Source organism: Lutzomyia longipalpis, chromosome 4 (assembly GCF_024334085.1).
Source record: "Lutzomyia longipalpis isolate SR_M1_2022 chromosome 4, ASM2433408v1".
NCBI lineage: Eukaryota > Metazoa > Arthropoda > Insecta > Diptera > Psychodidae > Lutzomyia > Lutzomyia longipalpis.
Window position 1 is genome coordinate 23453746 of NC_074710.1, and position 22448 is coordinate 23476193.

General features: G+C 36.1%; 4 protein-coding genes across 4 annotated transcripts in view; 3 read left to right on the plus strand and 1 right to left on the minus strand.

The window, feature by feature from the left end:
* Positions 1–22448, plus strand: part of LOC129795035 (probable asparagine--tRNA ligase, mitochondrial) — a 1173171-nt gene that overhangs the window by 359195 nt on the left and 791528 nt on the right. The gene's annotated exons all lie outside the window — the stretch shown is intronic.
* LOC129794972 (mucin-2-like) overlaps positions 1–22448 on the minus strand; it is an 826140-nt gene that overhangs the window by 147222 nt on the left and 656470 nt on the right. The window lies entirely within an intron of this gene.
* Positions 1–22448, plus strand: part of LOC129795002 (sodium-dependent nutrient amino acid transporter 1-like) — an 899230-nt gene that overhangs the window by 85254 nt on the left and 791528 nt on the right. The window lies entirely within an intron of this gene.
* Positions 468–5032, plus strand: LOC129795011 (protein-methionine sulfoxide oxidase mical3b). Its single transcript, XM_055836016.1, has 6 exons — positions 468–702; positions 766–914; positions 2475–3396; positions 3473–3957; positions 4727–4808; positions 4872–5032. Exons 1-6 carry the CDS (start codon positions 679–681, stop codon positions 4872–4874), a joined length of 1665 nt encoding a protein of 554 aa, XP_055691991.1. The 5' UTR covers positions 468–678; the 3' UTR covers positions 4875–5032.

Sequence of the window (22448 nt, forward strand, 5' to 3'; positions counted from 1 at the left end):
GGCACTTAATTCGGTGTCACACCTCACACACAGGGTAAATGCATTATAGGCGGAATGCTGTGAGTCACGCACGCAGTTTGATGGGGCTAAGAATAGCTCTGAGAATGTTCTGCCTCTGGCATACTTGCAGGAATAACTCATAAACATTGTCACTGATTCGAAGGATTCTGCGCACTTTGTCCTGCCCTGTTGTGAGACAGAGACCTCCATACATCCCCCCAATGTTTGTCTCTCTTGCACTCATTGCTTTTCCGACCACTCACCCATCAGGGGTGTAATTGGGAGGGTGGTGCTGCCACCCACAGACCCCTGAAATACGCGGGGTAGTTAAAAGGAGGGAAAAAGTGATGAAAATTCCTTTGAAATGTCCTTTAAGAGGTGAAAGAAAAAAATGAGAATAATTCCCCAAATTCCTTAAGCCGTCCCCGGTTTGTCGTCTCATGCATTGCTATTCTTGTATCCAGCATTACGCATGGTAATTCGGTGTTAAGTGTGTGAGACGTGTGCGCGCGTACTTTTCACTCGCGAAGAATTTTCATTGAATTTTCACGCAAAATTCGGGGAGTTTTCTCGAATTGATTCTCCTCAATAACCCCCCAAAAATTCAATTGGAACTTGTTGTGTGTGCCACCCGCCGCCCAATCCAGAGAGCTTTCGCATCAACCCAGGAGAGACGCAATGGCGACCACAGTTGCTAAGAATGTGAGTATAAGATTGCGTAAGATTGAGCATGGCGCCCCTAACTGGATCATATCGCACACACAGGAGGCACCACAGCCCACAAATGGCGTTGATAAAGTCAAGAAGTGCAAAAGGTGCGAGAAGGATGTCTTCCAGATGGAGCTCATCAAGGCGGAAAAGGCTTTCTGGCATCGGAACTGCTTTAAATGCTCAGAGTGCAATAAGCAATTGAGGTAAGGTTCCTCTTCCACCCTCGCGTGAGCTTTTCCTTTGCAAAAGAAAAATAATTCCCAAGAAGAAAAGCTCTGTAAGCAACTGAAAATAGCTCTTTGATTTTTTTTCGAAGCGTCAGTGTGATTAATTTTTGCACGTTGAAATGATTTTGTGAGACGAAGGAACAAAGACTTCTTCACTCAAGAAGTGAGTGGTGCGAAAATGGAGGAATTGAGTGAGGAAAAGTATTTCGAGGAAATTTCTCACATTTAAAGTTCGCTTAAAATGTGAGAGTGGCTGAGAGCTGTGAAAATATATTGCAAAATGTTCATTTAGGGAATGAAAACAGCTCTCAAACTTAAATTACAACAATGCCAAAGAAGGTGCTAAATGCAATGAATTTAAAACATAAAGTTGAATTATTTGAATTATTCGTTATTTATTTGAAATATTTAGATCTTCCGCCAACATTCAGACATATTTTAGGGGCGTAGATAGAAGTCTAATTAATTAAAAAAGAATCAAAAGAAAGATTTAAGTTATTTTTATCCTGAGTTTTTGATCATTGGGATACTAAACCATGAATAAATCCGGATTTTTCTGTTTCTTAATCCAGGCTTAAGCTTTGCAGGTTTGATGGCAAGTTTAGTTGTTTTCGGCCTGTCTCAAATTTTAAGTTTTAGGCTTTAAAGTTTAAGTCAACATAAATTGAAAATGAATATATTTTTTGACGATTTTTACCAGATTTAAGAACTTATAAATCAAATTGTAAGATAATTTAATTAAAGTCTAATTTGTAAAAACTTAGCCTTAGCTAAAAAAAAAGTTTTGCTTAAAGTATAATTAAATAAGCTGGTCTTATAAGATCAGCTAAAGAAACTTAATTTTAGCTTAAAAACTTGGACCTTGCTTTAAAAGCTTAACTTATCCTAAAAAAAAACTTAAGCCAGCCTAAAAAGCTTAGTCCCGGCTGAAAAAAATTAGGTCTATTTAAAGGATTTATTTAATAAAACTTAAGGTTGTCTTTAAGAAAAATGTTTAGCTTGAAAGCTTAATGAAAACTTAGTCCTGATTAAAAAAAAACTCGGCTTAGCTTCAAGTAAATTAGGTTTATACTGAAAAACTGAAGCTAACGTAAAAGGCTTAGTCGTGACTAAAAGAAAAAATACTTGGCTCACTTTTTAATACTTAGCTCCAGCCTAAAAAAATAAAAATCGCCCAAGATGATTAAACCTGATTTAAAGAAATTGAGACCGGATTTAGTAGAGAATTGAACTCCTTTTTAATGGCTTTAACAATCAAATTTAGTTTTAAATCTAAATATAATCTAAGATTAATAAAATCTTTCATTTCTTTATTTACTTCTTTAAACTTCTTGATCAGCTTTTTCAATTCCTCTTTAACCTTTTTAGTCGATCAAATGATTACATTGCTTTGCAATTAATTTTAAAACCTGATGAAATCAGTCCAGTTTCCTCAAAATGTCGAAATTCTTATTACCAAATTGACCAAATTTGCCCCAAAACTACCGAAAAATGAATGAAATTTTAAAAATTATAAACAAAAAATAATAATTTCAGAATGGACACGTATCAGAGCCATGAAGGCGTCCTTTACTGCAAGCCTCATTTCCGCTCCCTCTTCGCTCCGAAGCCCGTTGAAGAGGTCTCCGAACCATCGGTACAACCACGCAAATACGAGGTGATTGTGCGTGAAAATCAGCCCCAGGAATTGCCACCGGATGTTGTGAGGTCCAGCGACAAGCCCAATCTTGGGCTGGAGGAGCTGCAATCCCTGGATCTCCGTTCTCGGTATCAGATGTTTGAGAAACCCGAAACTCCATCCACACCACGTGAGGGCCCACCACCATCGAGGCAGGCCATTAAGTCGAAGATTGCGCGATTGGGATCAAAGGGAGTGGCATCTGGGGTACCGGATGAGGAGCTAAAGGGAATGGCAGGTGAGGATGGATCTTCGAGTGATGAAGAACCCATTGGGGGGAATTTCACCGAACGCCTGGGGTACAAGGAGATGCGCGATATTCGTCGAAAGTTCGAAGATGGCCACGTGGCGAGTCGCGAAGAGCGCCGCGAGGAACGCAAACAGGAGATCCAGAATATCCGTTCACGTCTCTTCATGGGGAAGCAGGCGAAGATTAAGGAAATGTACCAACAAGCTGTACTGGAGAGTGAGCAGGGTGGGAATACGGGGCAGGTTAAGGACTTTGGGGTTTGCAAGGAGGCCAGTTCAATTCGTGATCGTTTTGAGCGGGGCGAGGTCTTCTCGCAGGCCAGGCAGACATCTCGGGAGGATGATGTGAGTGAGATTGTTCAGCACGGTCTGGCCAAGACGAGTCGCTCCATTTTCCAGGAGTTAGACGCAAACCAGGGAACGGCTCCACCGCCAGTTCAGACTCCCAGGCCTGCATCAGACCTGCACAGATCCCCATCAATGGCGTCGGCATATCCACCATCTGGTGAAATTGTTCGCAGTGATTCACAGGTAAAACCAGGAAGTTGGAGCTGAATGACAACGGCTCTTTTTTTAAATTTAACGACCAATTCTTTGTTTTCTGAAGGTGGACAACGTCCATGTTGAGACAAAGGAGATCAGCTCGAGGTTCAAGTTTTTCGAAACCTACCGTCCCAAGGAGGTGCAGAAGCGCGAATTTCGTATTACACCACCACGAGAGGGCGTTGTACGGATGCCCTCCCCGGAGAAGCCAGAGTACGCCGACTGGCCCAAAGCGAGTGAACTCATCGAGGAGGAGATAGTCAGCAAGAAGACAGCCTCCAAGATGTTGTCCATCTTCCGACAAATGGAAATGATGGACGAGGACGCACCAGCTGACCCGAAGGCACCCAAAGAGATCACCCCACCACCGGAGATCTCAACAAATGGACACAATACGTCAGGGAAGATTTCTGAAGCTGAACGAATTGCCAGAGCACGGGAGTTGAAGTCCAAATTTGAAAATTGGGACTTTGAGAATGTCGAACGCAGTTCAAGCTCAGTTCGGCTCTTTGATGGTGAAGATGAGTCTCAGATTGAGAGCACTAAGAGGTAATTAGTCTCTCCTTCAAGGGCTTACATGTCTTTCTTAACACTTGGAGGACCCAACATTTGGCACAACGCGGAGGATCAAATTGGTAATAAGTACCAGTTGATAAAATATGCTCAATAATTAATTATTAATCAGTTTATTGAACAAGGATCGAAAGTTTCACTAATTCTCAATCACCTTCAAGCATTCCTACACCGAATTACTAAATATTTAATTTAGAAAATCGTCACTGAAAAAAAATTGCGTAGAATCGATGCAAAATTGCCAATTCAAACGACTTTTTTAGCTACAATTTTACATAATTTATTATTGCGCCTAAATAATCACAAACTTTGATTCTTTAAGTAACTTTTTAATCACTTCCGGCAATAAAATTAGTCCACATTAATTATTTTTGACTGAGGAAAAGTGAACAAGAGTACTTTATTTGGGAAATATGGGGAAACATAACCTCAAAACCAGGGCAAAAATGCATGGGATTTTGACTGGTAGTTATTACCAATTTGATCCTCCACGTTGGATTCTGACTTTGGCCTGAATTATCTTCCAAAGAAAAGACTTTTCTCGAGATTTTCTTTCTACTATCTGAAAGTTTTTAAAATTCCCTACACATAGATGCTAAATTCATCGAGATAAGTCCAATAGATTTTATTCTGTGACGATTTTAAAGTTTCAATTGGTACCAATTACCAGTAAAGTCCTCCGAGTGTTAAAAGGAAGCTTTGGTAACAATGTCTTACGCTTTTCTTCTTCTTCTTTTTTCCTCAGTCTCTCTGCTAAATTTGAATCAATGAAGGACACTAGTCGCGTTTTTCGTCCTCGTGCAAATATCAAAGTTAATCGATTTGTGGTATGACCCCTTTTAGTCATTTAGTAGGTAATTCGTTGATTAATTAAATGTGTTTACTTTCAGTGACCTCCTGGATAATGGATTGAAAATCCCGTACCCAGTGTGTGTAACTCTCCTCTTGTTCTTTCTAAAAGATGTGCTACATATCTACATAATAATTATATATTTGTCATACATATATAAACATTATATATTAAAATGTTCTCAATAAAGCTAATCCATTTCTCGATGTTTTTTGATGTGAACGAGATAGAAATGAGATTTAATATTTTCTTTTTTTATTTTTATTAATTTAGGAAACTTAAAATTGGTAAGTTGAAAGTTTGTTCGAATAATTTTTTTTTAAATTTATTTAGAAAAGAAGCTAAGACCATCAATTCGTTGGTGTAACACTTACATTGTTTTCACCGAATATTTAAATCAGCGGTCTAAGCACAATAGGTAAGCTCATCGTTATGCAATGAAATGAACATGATGAACAAGGGGTGTTTATCTGGCGAATATTTGGAATATTTTAGCGGATCATCCGAATCTTGACGAATAATCTGAATCTTGACAAAGACTTGAAGAAAACTTAACATTTTGCCGAAAAACCTGAAACTTCTTGATGAATTATTCGAATTTTCTTAACAAATTATCTGAACTTTGACGAATAATTTATTCGAATCTTGACGAATAATACAAATCTTGACAAATAGTTCGAATCTTCTTAAAAAATAGTCCGAATCTTCTTAACGAATAATTGGAATTTTCTTAACAAATAATCCGAATCTTGACGAAGAATTCGAAGATTTTCGTTCAGATAAACACCCCTTGATGATGAATATATACGCGAGAACTTTATGCAATTTAACATTTTGTGTGCATAAGCATAAGAAATATTTGTTTGTTGCGCATTTTACTTGTCACACAAGAAGCCCATCATGTTGTCCAAATAATGTGCAATTTGTGTGCTAAAAGTAGGTGCTACTATAACACACATAAAGCATCATTTGATTGACGCTCATGATGGGGCATTAAAAGGAAGATTAAAACGACCACGCGAGGACCACTGTTGGCTTTAGCTATATGTTTGGTGTTCAGTTCATCCTATCCTTCTTCAAACAACTAACACAGCATCATTATTTTAATCCCCATTATGGTGATGGTCATTTTGGCAACGCGTAGGATATATTAATGGAGTAATATGAGAAAGTGGCTCCAATGCAAGCTAAACAACGTATATAAGGGATGCTTTATGAATTCTCTCTGCTGTGTGAATGGGAATCTGATGGAAATTGCGTGTTTCTGCATTGAGGGCATTTCCCGGAAATTGCTAATGGGACTCCCTTTTCATTACAAATTTAAAATTAGATAATTTGCTCTTTCAGATATAAACGAAACTCAATGACGAAGGGACGCGCCTGTTCAAGTATTTAAATTAAATTCAATGGACAGGAATGAGTGGCTAGTGAGGTCATTTCTCTCCTCGAAGCCCGATAAAAGTACTTAAATAAAACCATAAATGTGTATATTGGATGAAAAACTTCTTTGTAACATTTCCAAGAAAGTCTGTAAACTAATGATTGATGCAATAAAATGTTTAAACAGAATTGAGTCAGTCACATTGTTGACTGATCAATAATTGATCATTTAATTGAGTCAATTAATCGATTGATCAAATATTGATTAGGGGAGAGCGGGGTTAAAAAAGTCACTTAAGGGTTTAGAAAAAGCTCAAAATATCATATTTCCCAAATGGATAAAGCGAAATGTTTAGCTCATTTCTTTAGGAAATTTACTGTCCTACAACTCTTTCTCAGATCATTTTGTTCTATTTAGCTAGGAAATATGATATTTTAGGCTTTTTCTAAACCCTTAAGTGACTTTATTAGCCCCGCCCTCCCCTAATCTGAAGTCAATTCCAATTGCTCAATAATTGATTCTATATACGGATATACATTGGCTTAATATTGAGTTTGTATTGATCAACTATTGCCCAAATGATATATGTTTCATCAATTAATTTGATCAATTTATATTGAATAAATGATCAATCAATATAGAGACAATTGTGATTGACTGCTTATTGAGCAATAATTATCAATCTAATTGATCAACTATTGATTTACTAAGATTAATCAATCGCATTGATTTCCAATCGAGCAATAATTGTCCATTAATTTGATTTAATTGACAGATATGTACCTAAATTAACTCAATATTCAGCTCAATAATTGATCAATTATTGGCCAAATATGTTTACTTACCGCTTTTAAAGACACCGTGAATGGTTCACTTTTAAGTTTTTTTTTCAGGTTTAAGTTTTATTTTACTGAAGATTGAAAGAAAAGGTTGCCTATGGGAAAAGACACAGAAAATCGTGAAAGATATATTTACGCGTTGTATGAAACCACACGGATGGTGCTAGAGGAGAAATTTTACGAAAGGAAAAATGTTTACGTTAGCAGAGGAAAAGCCTGAAGTGATGCTGATACCAAATATTTGATTTTCACTTCTTCTCCCCGATATAAAAATTCAACTATCGTGAAAAAAAGGGACGTAATCGCCCATTTATATTTTCTCTCGTTCCTCCGTAATCATCTTCAAATGTCTTTCGTATAAAAATTCAAAATGGACTGATAACACGTGCCCATGGATTTCTTATTCTCCATTCTTTTTACAATAGCTGTGATTCTTTCGAAGAAAAGAATAGCACAGCTTCTGTGTACCACCTAAAATGCAATGTTGTCCGATCGAGCTCAAACTTGGGATGAGCACGAATTAAGGTCCCCACATTCCAAAAAACGTATGTCAAAAAAAAAATTTTCCGGCCGTCCGTCCGGCCGTCCGACCGTCCGTCCGGCCGGAGTTTGACGCTTAATTACAAGAGAACGGTAATAGATAGAGACTTGCGGTCAACAGCAAAGTTAGTATATCGGCCTGATGTCGTCTGATGATGAGGTCAAATCCACCCCCCCACCCCTCCGTCCGCCATTTTGGAACACCCCTAAATTTTGTTTTCACTATATCTCAGCCGCTATTATAGCTAGAGGGCTGAAATTTTGATATGTTGTAGGGTCCATCAAGAGCTTTCCAATGATACCTCATTTTCGAAAATCGGTCAAGCCGTTTAGCCAATATGGCCGCCACAATTTTTCATCGAAAATCGACCATAACTCGAAAACGGCTTAACCGATTTTGATCAACCCGGGCTCAAATGAAAGCTCTCAACAAACCCTACAACTCTCTAAAACATACGAAGTTTCAAAAGTGACCGCTAGGGGGCCAAAAATCTAAAACAAAATTTTCGATGAGTTTTCGATGAATATCTCGAAAACGGCGACATAAATTTTTTTTCATTTTTTGATATGTTGTAGCTGACCATATTATCTAGCTTCATGCCAAAAATGAAGAAAATCTATGGATCCGTTCTCGAGATATAGCCTTCCAAAGTTAGCATGTCATATCTCGGGTTCTACAAGTCCGATCTTGATCAACTCAAGCGCAAATGAAAGGTTTCGTGAAACCCTACAAATGTCTAAAACATTGCAACTTCGAGAAATGACCGCAGGAGGCGCTAAAATCGAAAACAAAGTTTTCGAAAATTTCGAACTCGAATTTTTCGAAAATGGCGACATAAATTTTTTTCATTTTTCGATATGTTATAGCTGACTTCAAGACCTTTCAAAGAAAAAAAAATTTATGAAAATCTATGGATCCGTTCTCGAGATATAGGTAGCCTTCTAAAGATTTCTTAGGGTAATGACTTTTCAACTTTTCCCGACTTTGCGCGTATTTAAATTAATTCGCGTTCTAGTTTGCTCTCACAAAATTGGTACACTGAAAGAAACACAGCTCTCGTAAGCTTGGTCAGCTTACCAGTACATTCTTCACTGAAAATGATAACACATAAGTACTTCAATAAAGTACACATCAAATACATATTCATATTATGAAAAGAATCAATATCAATGTATACTTTAATACCTTAAGTAAAGTCTGTCCTAATACGAAATATGTATAAGATAAAAAAATTTAAGTGGATTATCAATATGAGTTTATAAATAAAAATTTAATTCAATCTGATTCAAAAGTCAGTTAGTAAAAACCTCCGTAAAAGGCATATCGCCAAGAGAAAATTTCTTTTATTTTTCTTGAAAACTAAAGTGTAAGTTTAGTTAAAATAACTCTAAAAGAAAAGAATTGTTACTAAAATATGCCACGATTGTGGTATACCAACTAATTTAAAATTTGTTCTCTTTTATGTAGAACAAACAATAAAAATGGATTTCTTGAGTGGAAAATCTTACAAATCCAAATGCTGTGAAGGAGGATTCGAACTTCAAAAGCATCTGATGCTCTATTGTTGCGCAAAACTTAGAAAGATGGGCTGCCAGACATTTTCTGTTGGATACGAAGTTGAAGATTTCACGAAATTCGACGACGTTGTCTGCCATTTTGAAATGAGCGAAACTAAATATTTGTTCCCAATTCAAGCGAAGTTCGTTCTAAAAGACGAACAAAAGATTAATCAACGCGATCTCATCAACGACAATGGAAGAATTAACTTGAAGAAACACATTGAAGGCATTATGAAGTTTCAACAGCACACGCTAGGCAGAGAGGTATGATATATTATTGCAACAAGTGCACCAATTAAAATGGATATGAAAAATATTAGATTTAATTTACTTGAAATAGGGGATTTCCTGAGTGATTCAAGGGCAAAAGTTTTGCAAATTGACCCTGAATTTCACGAATTTAAAGAAGTTTTGCAAAAAATTGAAAAAGATTTAAATATCTCAAGAACTGCTCTTGATGATATAATTGAACATCTGATATTTCTAACAGAAGTACCAAAGAAAGATAATTTTTTGGGAATAATCAAAGACTTACTAGCTGATGTGGACGTTAGGAATAGTGAAACATTTTTCCACACATTCCAAAATCGAGCAACGAATTATATTGAATATGATAAGGCCACAAATAAACGAGAAAGTATAAGTAGAAATACATTCGATGTACTTTTAAGAGGTTCAGTGCTCGAGGCAGATCTACCAGGAATTTCTGACTCATTTCTCTCTGAGATAAACTTATCAGTTGAATTTGAAAGTCATTTCCTTGAAGAAACATGGAAAAGTCTACAAAATTCTTCAAAATTCATAAAATGTGAGGAAAATCTCAATTTAGCGGCATTAAGAGTTTGGCATATAGTCAAAATGGCGCACGAAGACGCCATTTTGGTTTCCATGTCCAAACTCAATGACTTCCATTTTGAATGTTTGAAATTCTATGAGAAAACAGAAAGAAATATCGTAGTTTTAGTCGATAAAGAAATGGATTATGAAGATTTAAAGGAAAAGCCAAACATTTATTTTGTCGGGAAGATCCGAGGGGTTCCTTCTCCTGTTGAACTACCGCCATTTTCCTACGATCAACTCACAGTAAATGAGAAACAAGAATTTGAAGAAAAAGTTATAAAAATTCAAAATTTTACGTTACAAATAAAACATATTCCAAAAAATGAATCCGAAGATTATAAAAAATTATTTGAAAAACTCTTTGTTCTTTTCTGTGATGGGAAGGTCGTTGAAATTGGTGAAAAAATTAAAGAAAATTCTCATCCGCATATTGAGAGACGTTTCAAACATAAAATATATTATATCAATGAAAATGAAGTTTTTGAAAAATTTCCCAAATGCATCATTAAGGGTCTTCCGGGAATGGGAAAATCATTCACTTTAAAGAATATGATGAAGGAATTTAAAGAAGAAAATTCTCATTTCTGGGTTGAATTTATTCAACTAAATTTACTTGGAGGCACTTTTGTAAAACTGAAAGGAAAGGAAAAGAATCTTACGGAGAATGATGCAAAACAATTTCTTCTTGATGAAATTTTATCTTTAAAAGAAAAATTGGATCGAGAACTGATTGAGTATTACTTAACACTTGAAAATCCTCGCATAATTCTCATTTTTGATGGTTTTGATGAGATTATGCCAACGTATGAGGAAGTTGTTCTCATTTTTATTCAAAAACTGATTGGATTGAAAGTTAAAATTATTATTTCTGGTCGCCCACATTGCGAAAGAGTTTTAAAAGAACTCGAAGACTTTGAAGAAATTGAAATCTGTTCGTACTCTGAGGAACAACTTGAAAGTTTTGTTCAAGAATATTATGAGTACAAATGTAAATCATGCAAATCTCCCGAAAAGTTATTTAAATCATTTGAATCTTTCGAAGAAATTTTGGAACATATGATTTATAATTCAGATGAACTCGAACAATTTCCTCTTTACTTGACTTTACTCTGCAATATTGCTTTCCAGAAGCAAGAAAATTCCGAAAAAGTACTAGATGAAGGCCACAAAATTGATATTTTGTGGATTTACAATGAAATATTTGAATTGTCTGTCGACAATTACTTGAGAGAAAAAGAAGGAATTGACACATCTTCAAATTTGGCTGTGAAGAGAATTGAAAGAATGAAGAAAGATTTTAAATTGTTCTATTCCCACGTAGCTGCTAGAGAAATGCGTATAGAAGATATAGATCTACCACCACTTCCAAATTTTTCAGAGGAAGAAATTCTTGCACCTGGTTTCCTTATAATGTATAGTCAGTTGAAATCAAATGACACGAAAAGAACAACCGCAAATGTGGATCAGTTTGTGTTCATTCATCGAACATTTGCAGAATATTTTATTGCTCTATCAATAATAAACTATTTAGACAGTTCTACAAACGTATTAAAAAACTTAGTGAAAAAATATGAAGACTTCGATTCAATACGTAAATTTCTATGTCCACTGTTGGTCAATAAAATAAGAGAAAATAAAATAATTCTTGATATTCCAAAGAGAAAATTCATGAAAAAAAAACTGTTCTTGAAATTCTTCAATCAAGTTGCTAAATATTGCTGGCTCAACAATTTAACAGAACATTTAGAAGTCATAATTATATTTTTAGAGAATAAATTTTCGCAAGATGGATTAAAGTTCTTCAAAGATAAAGATTTTTTCGACCAGTTGCGATGGTTATTTAAAGATACAAGTTCCACGAGTTCCACTGCTATAAAGATAGAATTGGTTTATAAATTCAGAAATGAAGAATTTTCTCATTGCAAATTATTTGAGAAATTTTCACGAATTGGCGAAAACAATTTAATATATAAGTTAGCAGGTCTCAAAGATTTCAAAACATTCAAAAAGACAAATGAAATAGTTGAGAAATATTGCAATTCATTCCCAGAATTTCTTCAAAAGCTCATGGAAGAAATTATTAAACAAATGTATGTAGGGTTACGGTTTAAGTATTATGGCCATTTGTTTTGGTGGTTTTGGAAGATCTTTAATATTTCTGAGGACTCCACATACACAAGCGTTCATGCGGAAATTTGTGAAATAATAAACAAAACAAAGTTGCATCAAGACATAAAAGATAACTGTGATTTTCTTGTTAGTGTAGTATTTAAAAGTAGAAGACATAAATCTTCAACATTTGAAGAATTTATAAAAGATATTTTTTGCAATATTTTAAATAGTGACGACATTTTCAAGTTTTTCAAAGTATTCAAGGAAGATAATTTAGTTAAAGAAGCATTAACGAATTTCAACGAAATATTTGAAAACAATGCTCAGAAATTAATTTTATCTGATAACAATTCAATTCTTTATCATTTTTGCATTAAAAAGGAAAAATGTCTTATGTTTGAATTTATAAAAAATATTTCCAATAAACTTTTCACAAATTTAATAGAAAGTCCCCACTTTGGTGGAAAATCTCTTGAAGAATATTACAAAGAATCTAAAGAAAAAGAAAAAGAAGAAGAAAAAGATATTTTCTTAGATATGTTGTTTTCTTTTTACATTTACAGGCTACACTTAAATAGAATCACAGATTTTCTTTGTGAATACCAAAGAGAAACAAATATCTCTAAAGCACTTAAAAAGGATTTTAGACATTGCATATTCTTGACTTTTTATACAAAAAACGAAACTGATCGAGAGAAAGTAACAAACTTTATTAATACATTTTGTCAAAATGTTCTCAATTGGGAATTAGAGAGTGGAACAAAAATTAATTTTCTACATTGTCTTGCAAGATTAATCGAACCTAATAAATTTAATAGGGTATTTTTTAGATTTTTTGATTTTTCAGAGAGAGAACTTGAGACATACAAATGGGTACTACGTCAAATTTTTCAATATTTAAAAGAAATAAAAAGCCGTGAAGAGAGCAAAGAGAATCTTCTTCTTGAGAAGCTCTATGAACGTGAAAATGATGGTAATATTCCTTTACAGATTTGTGTTTTAGTACGGAATTATAAATTCCTTGAAATAATATTAGAATTCGTAGATAAACAAATATGGTGGGATATGTTCAGTATAAAGAACAATAGAAACCAAAATTTCTACCACTGTTTTAATAAAGGAAATTTTATGCGGTTTTATTGCCCAAGTAGTAAATTTAAAAATACTTTTAACTCTTTTTATGAAGAATTACTCTTAGAAAGAGATATTGATGGAAAAACTCCATTTCATTCTGTTTGCTTTTTCGAAGATCCTCTTTTTGATTGGCTATCTGATGTTTCAACTGAAACTTTTATAAGTTTATTGCAAATTAAGGATAAAGATGGCAATAATATTCTACACTATATAGCAAAACACAGAAAATATGCTTTACATCATTTACATGCAATAAGACCTTTAAAAACTCATATTGAAAGAAGTTCTTTAACACATCTCCATGTAAAAAATGCTCTAAAATCAAAAAATTACTTTAATGAAACTCCATTGGATGTTTGCAAAGAATGTACTTATTACAAATCTAAAAGAGATAAATCCTCAATTACTCCGTTTTTCCGCGTATTTAAGACAACTAATTGTGAAATGAAAAAAGAATTTGAAATGATTTTGAATGAAATCAAAAATCTTGAAGAAGATACAGAAAAAGATTAGAATATCGTTTTAACAGTATAATTTAAGTAGGAAAGATAAGTATGATATACAATCCCGATATAATATGTAGGTATGTACTTTATGTAATATGTTATAAATTTATGTTTGATACATTAAGCTGAAACGTTTTTTTTTCTGTGGCAAATATACTTCTCCGAAACGACTGGGCCGATCGCGTTGAAATTTTTAGCTGCTGTGCTCACACGAGATTAGGGGCTCAAAATATATATGTAAATATTGGACTAGATCAATTTCATAAACAAATTAAATATTCTAAAGTTTAGTTTTCTTTATTTAATGATGTTTGTATATACATATCTATATGTATATAATCAATAGATAATATTTATTATACAGATAATATTTCTTAAGCATGTAAGAAAATTATTTATGTTCATTTTTCTACTTTTTTTGTTCTATAAATTATTTTGGGTGAATACATAAGTTTTTAATACTTAACTATTAATAAGAAAAATTTGAAAAATGAGTTTCATTAAAAGCAATGGGGATACGTTCGAATTATTTCTGCTCCAATAAAATCGTTTCGTCGAATCTCTCTCACTATGCTCCTACTAACCCTGATCCCATTTACGCCTTTGCAATTCAACAACAATAACAAATCGCAGCCAATAAATCCATTAAGTTCATGATATGTGTACTATGTCCTTCTACGTTGCTCACACAGAACATATCTACATAAGATGAGCTAAGAAAGGAGTGCGAGGATTATTGCTATGATCGCCGGGATATATTGGCTTTAACTATATACATTTTGTATGTATGTAGCTACATATAATTCTCGATTGGTGCTGTGAAAACGTCTTTGCTTCTATACATAATAGAATTGTCTCCTGCGAGAGAACCGAGTGTGTAATGTAGGACGTGTACTAGTTGTGAACTTTCACAAAAGTAGACCATTTGTATACATTCTGTCTCTATGCATTGAATTTCGCATGCAAAAGTCCTTTTTGGAATATCCTCCGAATCTCGCATCGCACACACACACGACATGTTAGGAGCCAACATGTGCAGAATTAACATAAAGTCAATATAAAATTTTTATGCCACACTTGCTTGCCCCCCAGACTAAATCCTTGTTTCCCTTTCCCCCTCATTCTCATACGGATGAGACGATATATAGAGAAAATTATAACCTTTTCCGCTTTGCTAAATCTCTTTCGACTTTCCTTTTATGGACATCCTCTCTCTCTCTCTGTGCAATTTGCATAAATATTGAGTTATTGACTTCCATGCGATGACTTCCATCAGAAGCTTATTTCAGAGGGGAGAGGATGTGGGAACGTTTTAAAAGCTTGAGGAAAATGTAGCTACTAATCTGAAGCTGTGTGCTCACTACATATATCGTCTATTAAGTAGATTAAATGAAGCTTTATGCTGAAAAAAAAATTATATTTTTTTCAATATTTATTAAAAAGTGTATCAACAGATTGAATCTTCCATGGAGTTTTGAATTAAAGCGTATCAATGGAATTTTTTAGAAGCTTTAGGAGTGAACTAGGAGCTTTGCTGAAAAAATAATACTCAAGTAACATATGAATCTAAAAGTTTTATTGTTTCCTTTGGGGTCGATTCTGATAAAAATCTTTTCTTTTCTTTTCTAACGAGGAGTGTTTATCAGTTGAATATTTCGAATTAGTTTACCGAATCATCCATATCTTGTCGATTAATCAGAATTTTGACGAATGATATGAATCTGAACGAAGAATCTGAATTTTTACGAGTAATTTACATCTTGACGAATAATCTGAATTTTAACAAATGATATAAATCTTAACGAATGATCTGAATCTTAAAGTATAATTTGAATTTTTACGAGTACCTAATTTAAATTTCAACGAATAATCTGAATTTTACCGAATGATATGAATCTTAACGAATGATCGGAATCTTAACGAGCAATCTGAATTTTTACGAATAATCCGAATTTTAACGAATAATCTGAATTTTCTTGACGAAAGTTTTGAAAATAATCAGAATATCCATATTCGGAATCTCGACGGATAATCTAAATTTTGAATAATCCGAACTTAATTAACAAATAATCCGAATCTCGACGAATATTCTGAAGATTTTCATTCAGATTAACACCCCTTGTTTTTTAACAACTTAAAAGTTATGTAAGATTTTGACAGTTAATGTTTTAAATCATTCTATTGTCGTCTTGAAAAAGAAGTAGAATGAATTTATTCCAGTAAATTGTCAGAAAAATTCCCAGAATATCAAAAATCTTATAACTGACAATTTTAAGAAAAGACAAGATTTTTTTTAGAATACACCCCTTTGTCTTTTCTTCGAAAAATTAAAGTTTTCTTTCGGACTCTTTGCATTATTTTCAGCCCTTTTCAGCAGTCTGATTACTTTTGCGTAGAACCCAAATGTTCTCACAGTCTTCTGTACATATCATATGAAATGAAAGCACCATTGCACAGCTGAGAAGAAAACTTCCGCATTATTAAATTTATCCCTCGAAACAGCTAAAATGTTTACAGAAAAAATATATATGATTTGCAGAATATGTTTTGCGGGGGTTTGAGGAGAGTTTCCCATTAGTCCTGTTTCAGTGGACAAAAGGATGAGGAGACAAAAAAGTTGAGTATTTTCCCGCATTGTATTCTTGTGAATGAAAAGCTCGTGATGGGAAACTCTCGAAAAACTATCAGGAATTTGCCATTTGCCAAGAAACCCTTGAAATTCGCTTGAAATCTTGAAATTTCAGTACAAAATTTAAAGATTTCAAGGGTTTCTTGGTCGCTGAATTAGGCCCATTCTCAACATTTTTTCTTTTATTTTTAAAAATTCTACAATTTTTTAACGGAAAATTGGAAATATTTCAGACCGAGGATTGATTTCTTCTCCTGAAAATTTTTCATTTAAAACTGAAATCTCCGGACCATATTTTCGAAACGAACCTCACAGTAAAGCCATTGAACATATCTATGCTTTCGCTTCTCTTTCATCATTTATCGTAATTCGTTTGTCATTTAATGTTCTGCATCATATGCTTAATGCTGTGAATGGTATAAAATGCATTGAATTCTATCTCTATTGGCTTCCATACGTACAATGTTTTTTAATTCATACAGAGATTAAATGTTAATGAAGTATTAGTGGTACAAGTTATCTATATATGCACTACAATTTCCATTTAGAAAGCATTAACAACTGAAAACTGAGCATATTGGCAGCATAGTTGAACATCAATGTGTAAGCAAGCATCCCAGATTAACCTAATAGCATTATAACGGTCGATGAATTGAAGAGTGGCCAGTAATAGTAAAAGGACAAGGAGTAGCCCAGGACCAGAGCCTAGGTCAAAACAGACAACAATTATGAGTAATTGGCTAAGGAAAGCCAATCCTGTGGACACCAGTAACCGATATGAAGTACTTGCCAATGTTGCCAATGACGAAAATGACAAGGAGGTTATACCTGATCCAATGGACCAGGATAACACCGATGAGATGCCAAAGGACAAGGCTCGAAATGAACCAAAGCCACCACCGATTTATGTTCACGGAGCGGAGGAAATTAAGCCCCTACGCGAGTTGCTCGACAAACATGCCCCAAATGGTTATACCCTGAAAAGCAACCGAGGAAGTGAGGTTAGAATCCAAGTCAACAATGCAACACAATACAGAGTTATTCTCAAAGAACTCACCGACAGGAAAACTGAGCTTCATTCATACCAATTTAAGAATGATAGGTCTTTCCGGGTCGTGCTGAGAAATCTTCACCACTCTACAGAACTGGAGGAGATAAAGAATGAATTGAGTATTCTTGGACACAATGTGAAGCACATTTCCAATGCGAGGGATAGAGTTACCAAAGCTCCGATGTCAATGTTCTATGTTGATCTGCAGCAGAGTCCAAACAATCGAGAGATTTACAACATAAAGCTCTTCATGCACACTGTTGTGGTTTTTGAGCCTCCCCGGCCAAGGCGTGAGATACCACAATGCACGCACTGTCAGCGCTTTGGACACACTAAGGGGTTTTGTCACAGACCGCCAAGATGTGTCAAATGCGACGGGGGGCATTTGACGAAGGACTGCACGCGGAAATTGAGGGATGACCAAGTTAAATGTGCAAATTGTGGGGAAAACCACCCTGCAAACTATAGAGGGTGCTCCGTGCATAAGCAACTCCAGCAAAAACTGTTCCCAAAGTTGAGAGAGAGAGAGTTTAATAGAGCAAGAAGTGACCGTTACACAAATTCAAATCAAACATTTGCAGACGTTACGAGAGGCCAAAACACTGAGAGAAATGATTTGCCCAACCCGCCCATCCAGAATGAAAATGTGATTTCCACTGATATGAATGATCTCAAAACAATGATGAAAACACTTATGGTGCAAATGTCTACTATGATGAACCTTCTTACAACGTTGGTTGCTGCACAGTCAAAGAACAGTAATGCATCAACATGATGGACTCCCTCAATGTTGTTGTATGGAATGCCAATGGCTTGTGTCAACATACACAAGAACTGAAACATTTTTTAAATTTATATGACGTGGATATCATCCTGATATCAGAAACTCACTTCACGTGCAAATCGTCTTTCAAAATTCCAAACTACATGCTCTATAATACGAACCACCCTGATGGGAAAGGACACGGCGGGACTGCGGTTCTGGTCAAATCAAAAATTCAGCACTATCAAAATGAGAGCTTTTGTAAAGATTTCCTCCAAGCCACAACTGTGACGCTCAGGACTTTCTGTGGTCATGTTGCCTTCTCCTCGGTCTACTGCCCTCCAAAACATAACATTAAAAGGGATCAATTTGAGGAATATTTCAGCACGCTGGATGGAACCTTCATATCTGGGGGAGATTTTAACTCGAAACACACTCTTTGGGGGTCACGCCTCATCACCGCTAAAGGAAAGGAGCTGCTGCATGTTATGCAGAAGCACAATTTTGGTCATCTCTCCACATATGAGCCAACTTACTGGCCAACGGATCGGAAAAAGACTCCGGATCTTATAGACTTCTGCGTCACAAGGGGTATTGACAAAAGGATGTGCAAAGTAATGTCCTCGGCTGAGCTTTCTTCTGACCATTCTCCGGTGATGGTCTCTCTTCTGACAAGGGTTGCGGCAAATCCGGCAAGAGTGGTGCTTCACACAAAGAGAACAAATTGGGCGGCCTTTAGGGAGACACTGGATGGGTTGGTTGATCTTCGTGTTCCGCTGAAGTCGGAGAGCGATGTTGAGATCGCGGTGGAGGATTTTACGAGAAGCCTGCAGAGCGCAGCATGGTTTGCCACTCCAAAGGTGGGGGAGAGTGATGGCAACAGGGCGGAGTGTCCGAGGAAGATTCGAGATAAGCTGAAGGAGAAAAGGAGGTTGCGTCGGAGGTGGCAACAAACTCGGCATCATGATGACAAGAGGAGATTGAATAGGGCGACTGAGGAACTCAAAGTTTTGCAGCGAGACCACACGAATGCCTCTGTTGGACATTATTTGTCCAAACTTACTCCAACCCAGGCTACTGACTACAACCTGTGGAAGCTAACAAGGAATTTAAAGAGGCCACAAAAAACCAATCCACCAATTTTGAATAAACATCAACAATGGGCCAGGAGTGACGAAGAAAAGGCAACCGCTTTTGCTGAGCATCTTGAGGAGGTTTTCGCCCCATGGAATTCCACTGCGACTGATTTGGTCGAGGAGTCGGTTTTGGGCTTCTTGGAGTCACCTTTCCAGATGGATCTCCCAATCAGGAGTTTTAAAGCCAAAGAGGTGAAACACGTGATCCGTAAGCAGCTCAATCCAAGGAAGGCCCCGGGCTTTGATTTGATAACTGGAAGACTGCTCCAGGAGTTGTCCCCGAAAGGTCTCGCAATGACAACCCAGATCTTCAACGCATGTTTGCGATTGGGTTATATGCCGGCACAGTGGAAGGTGGCTCAAATCACAATGCTCCCAAAACCAGGAAAAAAGCCTGAGTTGGTCGAGTCTCATAGACCCATCAGTCTCTTGCCGGTTTTGTCCAAAGTGTTCGAGAAACTTTTTCTCGGCCGCCTGAGGCCAATCCTGGAGGAAAATATGCTGATTCCAGAGCATCAGTTCGGTTTTAGAAACAATCATGCCACTGTGGAGCAGGTACACCGATTGGTGAACACAATAAATCTTGGATTAGAAAACAGAAAGTACTGCACGGCTGCGTTCATCGACATAAGTCAGGCGTTCGACAAGGTGTGGCACCTGGGACTTTTGTTTAAATTGAAGTGTGCCCTCCCCTACCCTTTTTTCACAGTACTAAAATCATACTTGGAAAATCGGCACTATTATGTAAAACATGGGAATCACAGCACAGACTTACATGAAATTAGATCCGGAGTGCCCCAGGGCAGTGTTTTAGGGCCAATGCTCTATTTGGTTTTCACCCAAGATCTCCCGGTCAGGGCGGACACAGTTACCCACACTTTTGCAGACGATACTGCTATAATTGCCACTCATGAGGACCCAGGGGCTGCTGCGAGTGTCCTGCAGAGACATGTGGATGATATTGGGGACTGGCTGGGGCGGTGGAGAGTGAGAGCCAACGAAACCAAATCAGTGCATGTAACTTTTACGACAAGGAAAGGAACCTGCCCACCAATCACCTTAAACAACAAACAAATACCTCAAGCTGATGAGGTTAGGTATCTTGGCCTCCATCTGGACAAGAGGTTGACGTGGCACAAACACATATGGACAAAAAGAAAGCAGCTGGGCTTGAGGATGAGAGACATGTATTGGTACATGGGGCGGAAATCAAAATTGTCAACTTACAATAAAGTGTTGCTCTACAAAACTGTGATAGTGCCAATATGGAGTTATGGCTGCCAGCTCTGGGGATCGGCGTGCTCCTCTAGTGTTGATATCCTCGAGAGGTTCCAAAGCAAAACGCTGAGACAAATTGTGAATGCCCCCTACTACGTTCCAAACGAACTTTTGAGACGTGATTTAGAAGTGCCCTCAGTGAAAGAAGCAATTAGAACATATAGTGAAAAGTACAAAGAAAGACTAAACTTGCACCCAAATCAGTCAGTGAAGAGAGATATTTTGCAGAGAGACAAAAGTGAAAGAAGACTTAAGAAGAAGTGGCCATGTGATCTTTATAGTGAACAATAGATGACTCAAAGTGTTGTGGGCTCAGTGGATCCCACATGGCGCGCCCCTCTTAAATTCCAAATTATCATTATAATTTGTGGTTTGAGAGGAAAAGACACAAAAAGTTCAAATGTGTTTAACACAGAAGTGCAAACAGTGGAGATAAAAAAAAAAAAAAAAAAAATACAGAGATTAAATGTTAATGAAGTATTAGTGGTACAAGTTATCTATATATGCACTACAATTTCCATTTAGAAAGCATTAACAACTGAAAACTGAGCATATTGGCAGCATAGTTGAACATCAATGTGTAAGCAAGCATCCCAGATTAACCTAATAGCATTATAACGGTCGATGAATTGAAGAGCTCTCAAATCCTCCACTTGAAACTATCCATGAAAATTGATTTTTTTCCCATCATCCAACATACATAACACGCGGTATGCAGTAAACACTAAACTACCCCCCCCCCTTTCTCTTTGCAGAGATTTCGCTAGATTGGCTTTTATTGGAAATTGAGTATGAGTACAATTACCATAAAGGCGCGCTTTTGGCGTGTAGGTGGGTGTGATTGTGTAGCGGTGAATGTACAAAGAGTGGTAAATTGAGTTTCTTCTGAGGTGCTCCAATAAATGACATTTCCCCCCTCATCGCTCTCATTATCTTGGAAATGAAATTTTCCACCAAGTATCTCCATGAGTTGAGTACACCTCACATCGCGTATTCTGTTTCTTCTTGTACCGAACGAACCAATCCCTTTCTCACCTCATCCCATCCTGTACTTGAGAAGAATTTGAGTAGAACCATCCCTACGTCTTCCTTCAAGGGGGTTGCAACATATACTTTGTATGCTGCCAGACAAGAAGAAGTGGGGGATGTTTTTCTTTGCAAAGTGAGAGAAGTTCAGGAGAAACTCAACGAAACTTATTCGCATGTGCAGCTTTTTTTTTTTAGATAAAATGAGAGGAAAGCTTCATCCCAACCATTCTCGGTTTGAAGAGAGATTTTCCGAGAGGGAAAAGTGGGGAAAATCTCGGACAAACGATAGTGCTTATATGAGGTACAAGTTGTGGGTGTAAATCGTATTCAATGAACAACACGCGCCTTGATAGAGAAAGATGGACAAGACATTAATCTGAATAAGATTGAGTGGCATTTTATTATTGAATTCAGCATAATAATGTTACGAAGATTCTTTGAAAAATATGTTATGAAGAATCTTAGAGAATTTTGAAGAACTATTTCTAAAAGAGTTTTTTTTTAATCTTTATTCAAAATAGATAGATAAGTTAATTTCATCTCATCAATTCAATTGTGTTGGAGTGTAGAATGGACGATCTGTAACAGCTAGAAATACGACATTTCGAGAGATTTTTTCCTCTTCATAAGGTTTAACTATTTAGTTGAGATTATTTGTGAACAAGGGGTATTTATTTGAATGAAAATCTTCGAATTGTTCGTCAAAATTTGGATTATTCGCAGAAAATCGTCAAGATTCGGATTTTTGTCAGAAAGATTTAGACTATTCGTTAAAATTCAGATGATTAGCTAAGTTTCATCAATATTCAGATTATTCGT

What these genes read in the sequence shown, in the direction of transcription:
- LOC129795011 (XM_055836016.1), top strand. Translation starts at nt 679, where the DNA reads ATGGCGACCACAGTTGCTAAGAAT. An exon ending in CGACCACAGTTGCTAAGAAT is followed by an intron (nt 703 to 765) that starts GTGAGTATAAGA and finishes TCGCACACACAG; the next exon opens with GAGGCACCACAGCCCACAAA. An exon ending in CAGATTGAGAGCACTAAGAG is followed by an intron (nt 3,958 to 4,726) that starts GTAATTAGTCTC and finishes TTTTTTCCTCAG; the next exon opens with TCTCTCTGCTAAATTTGAAT.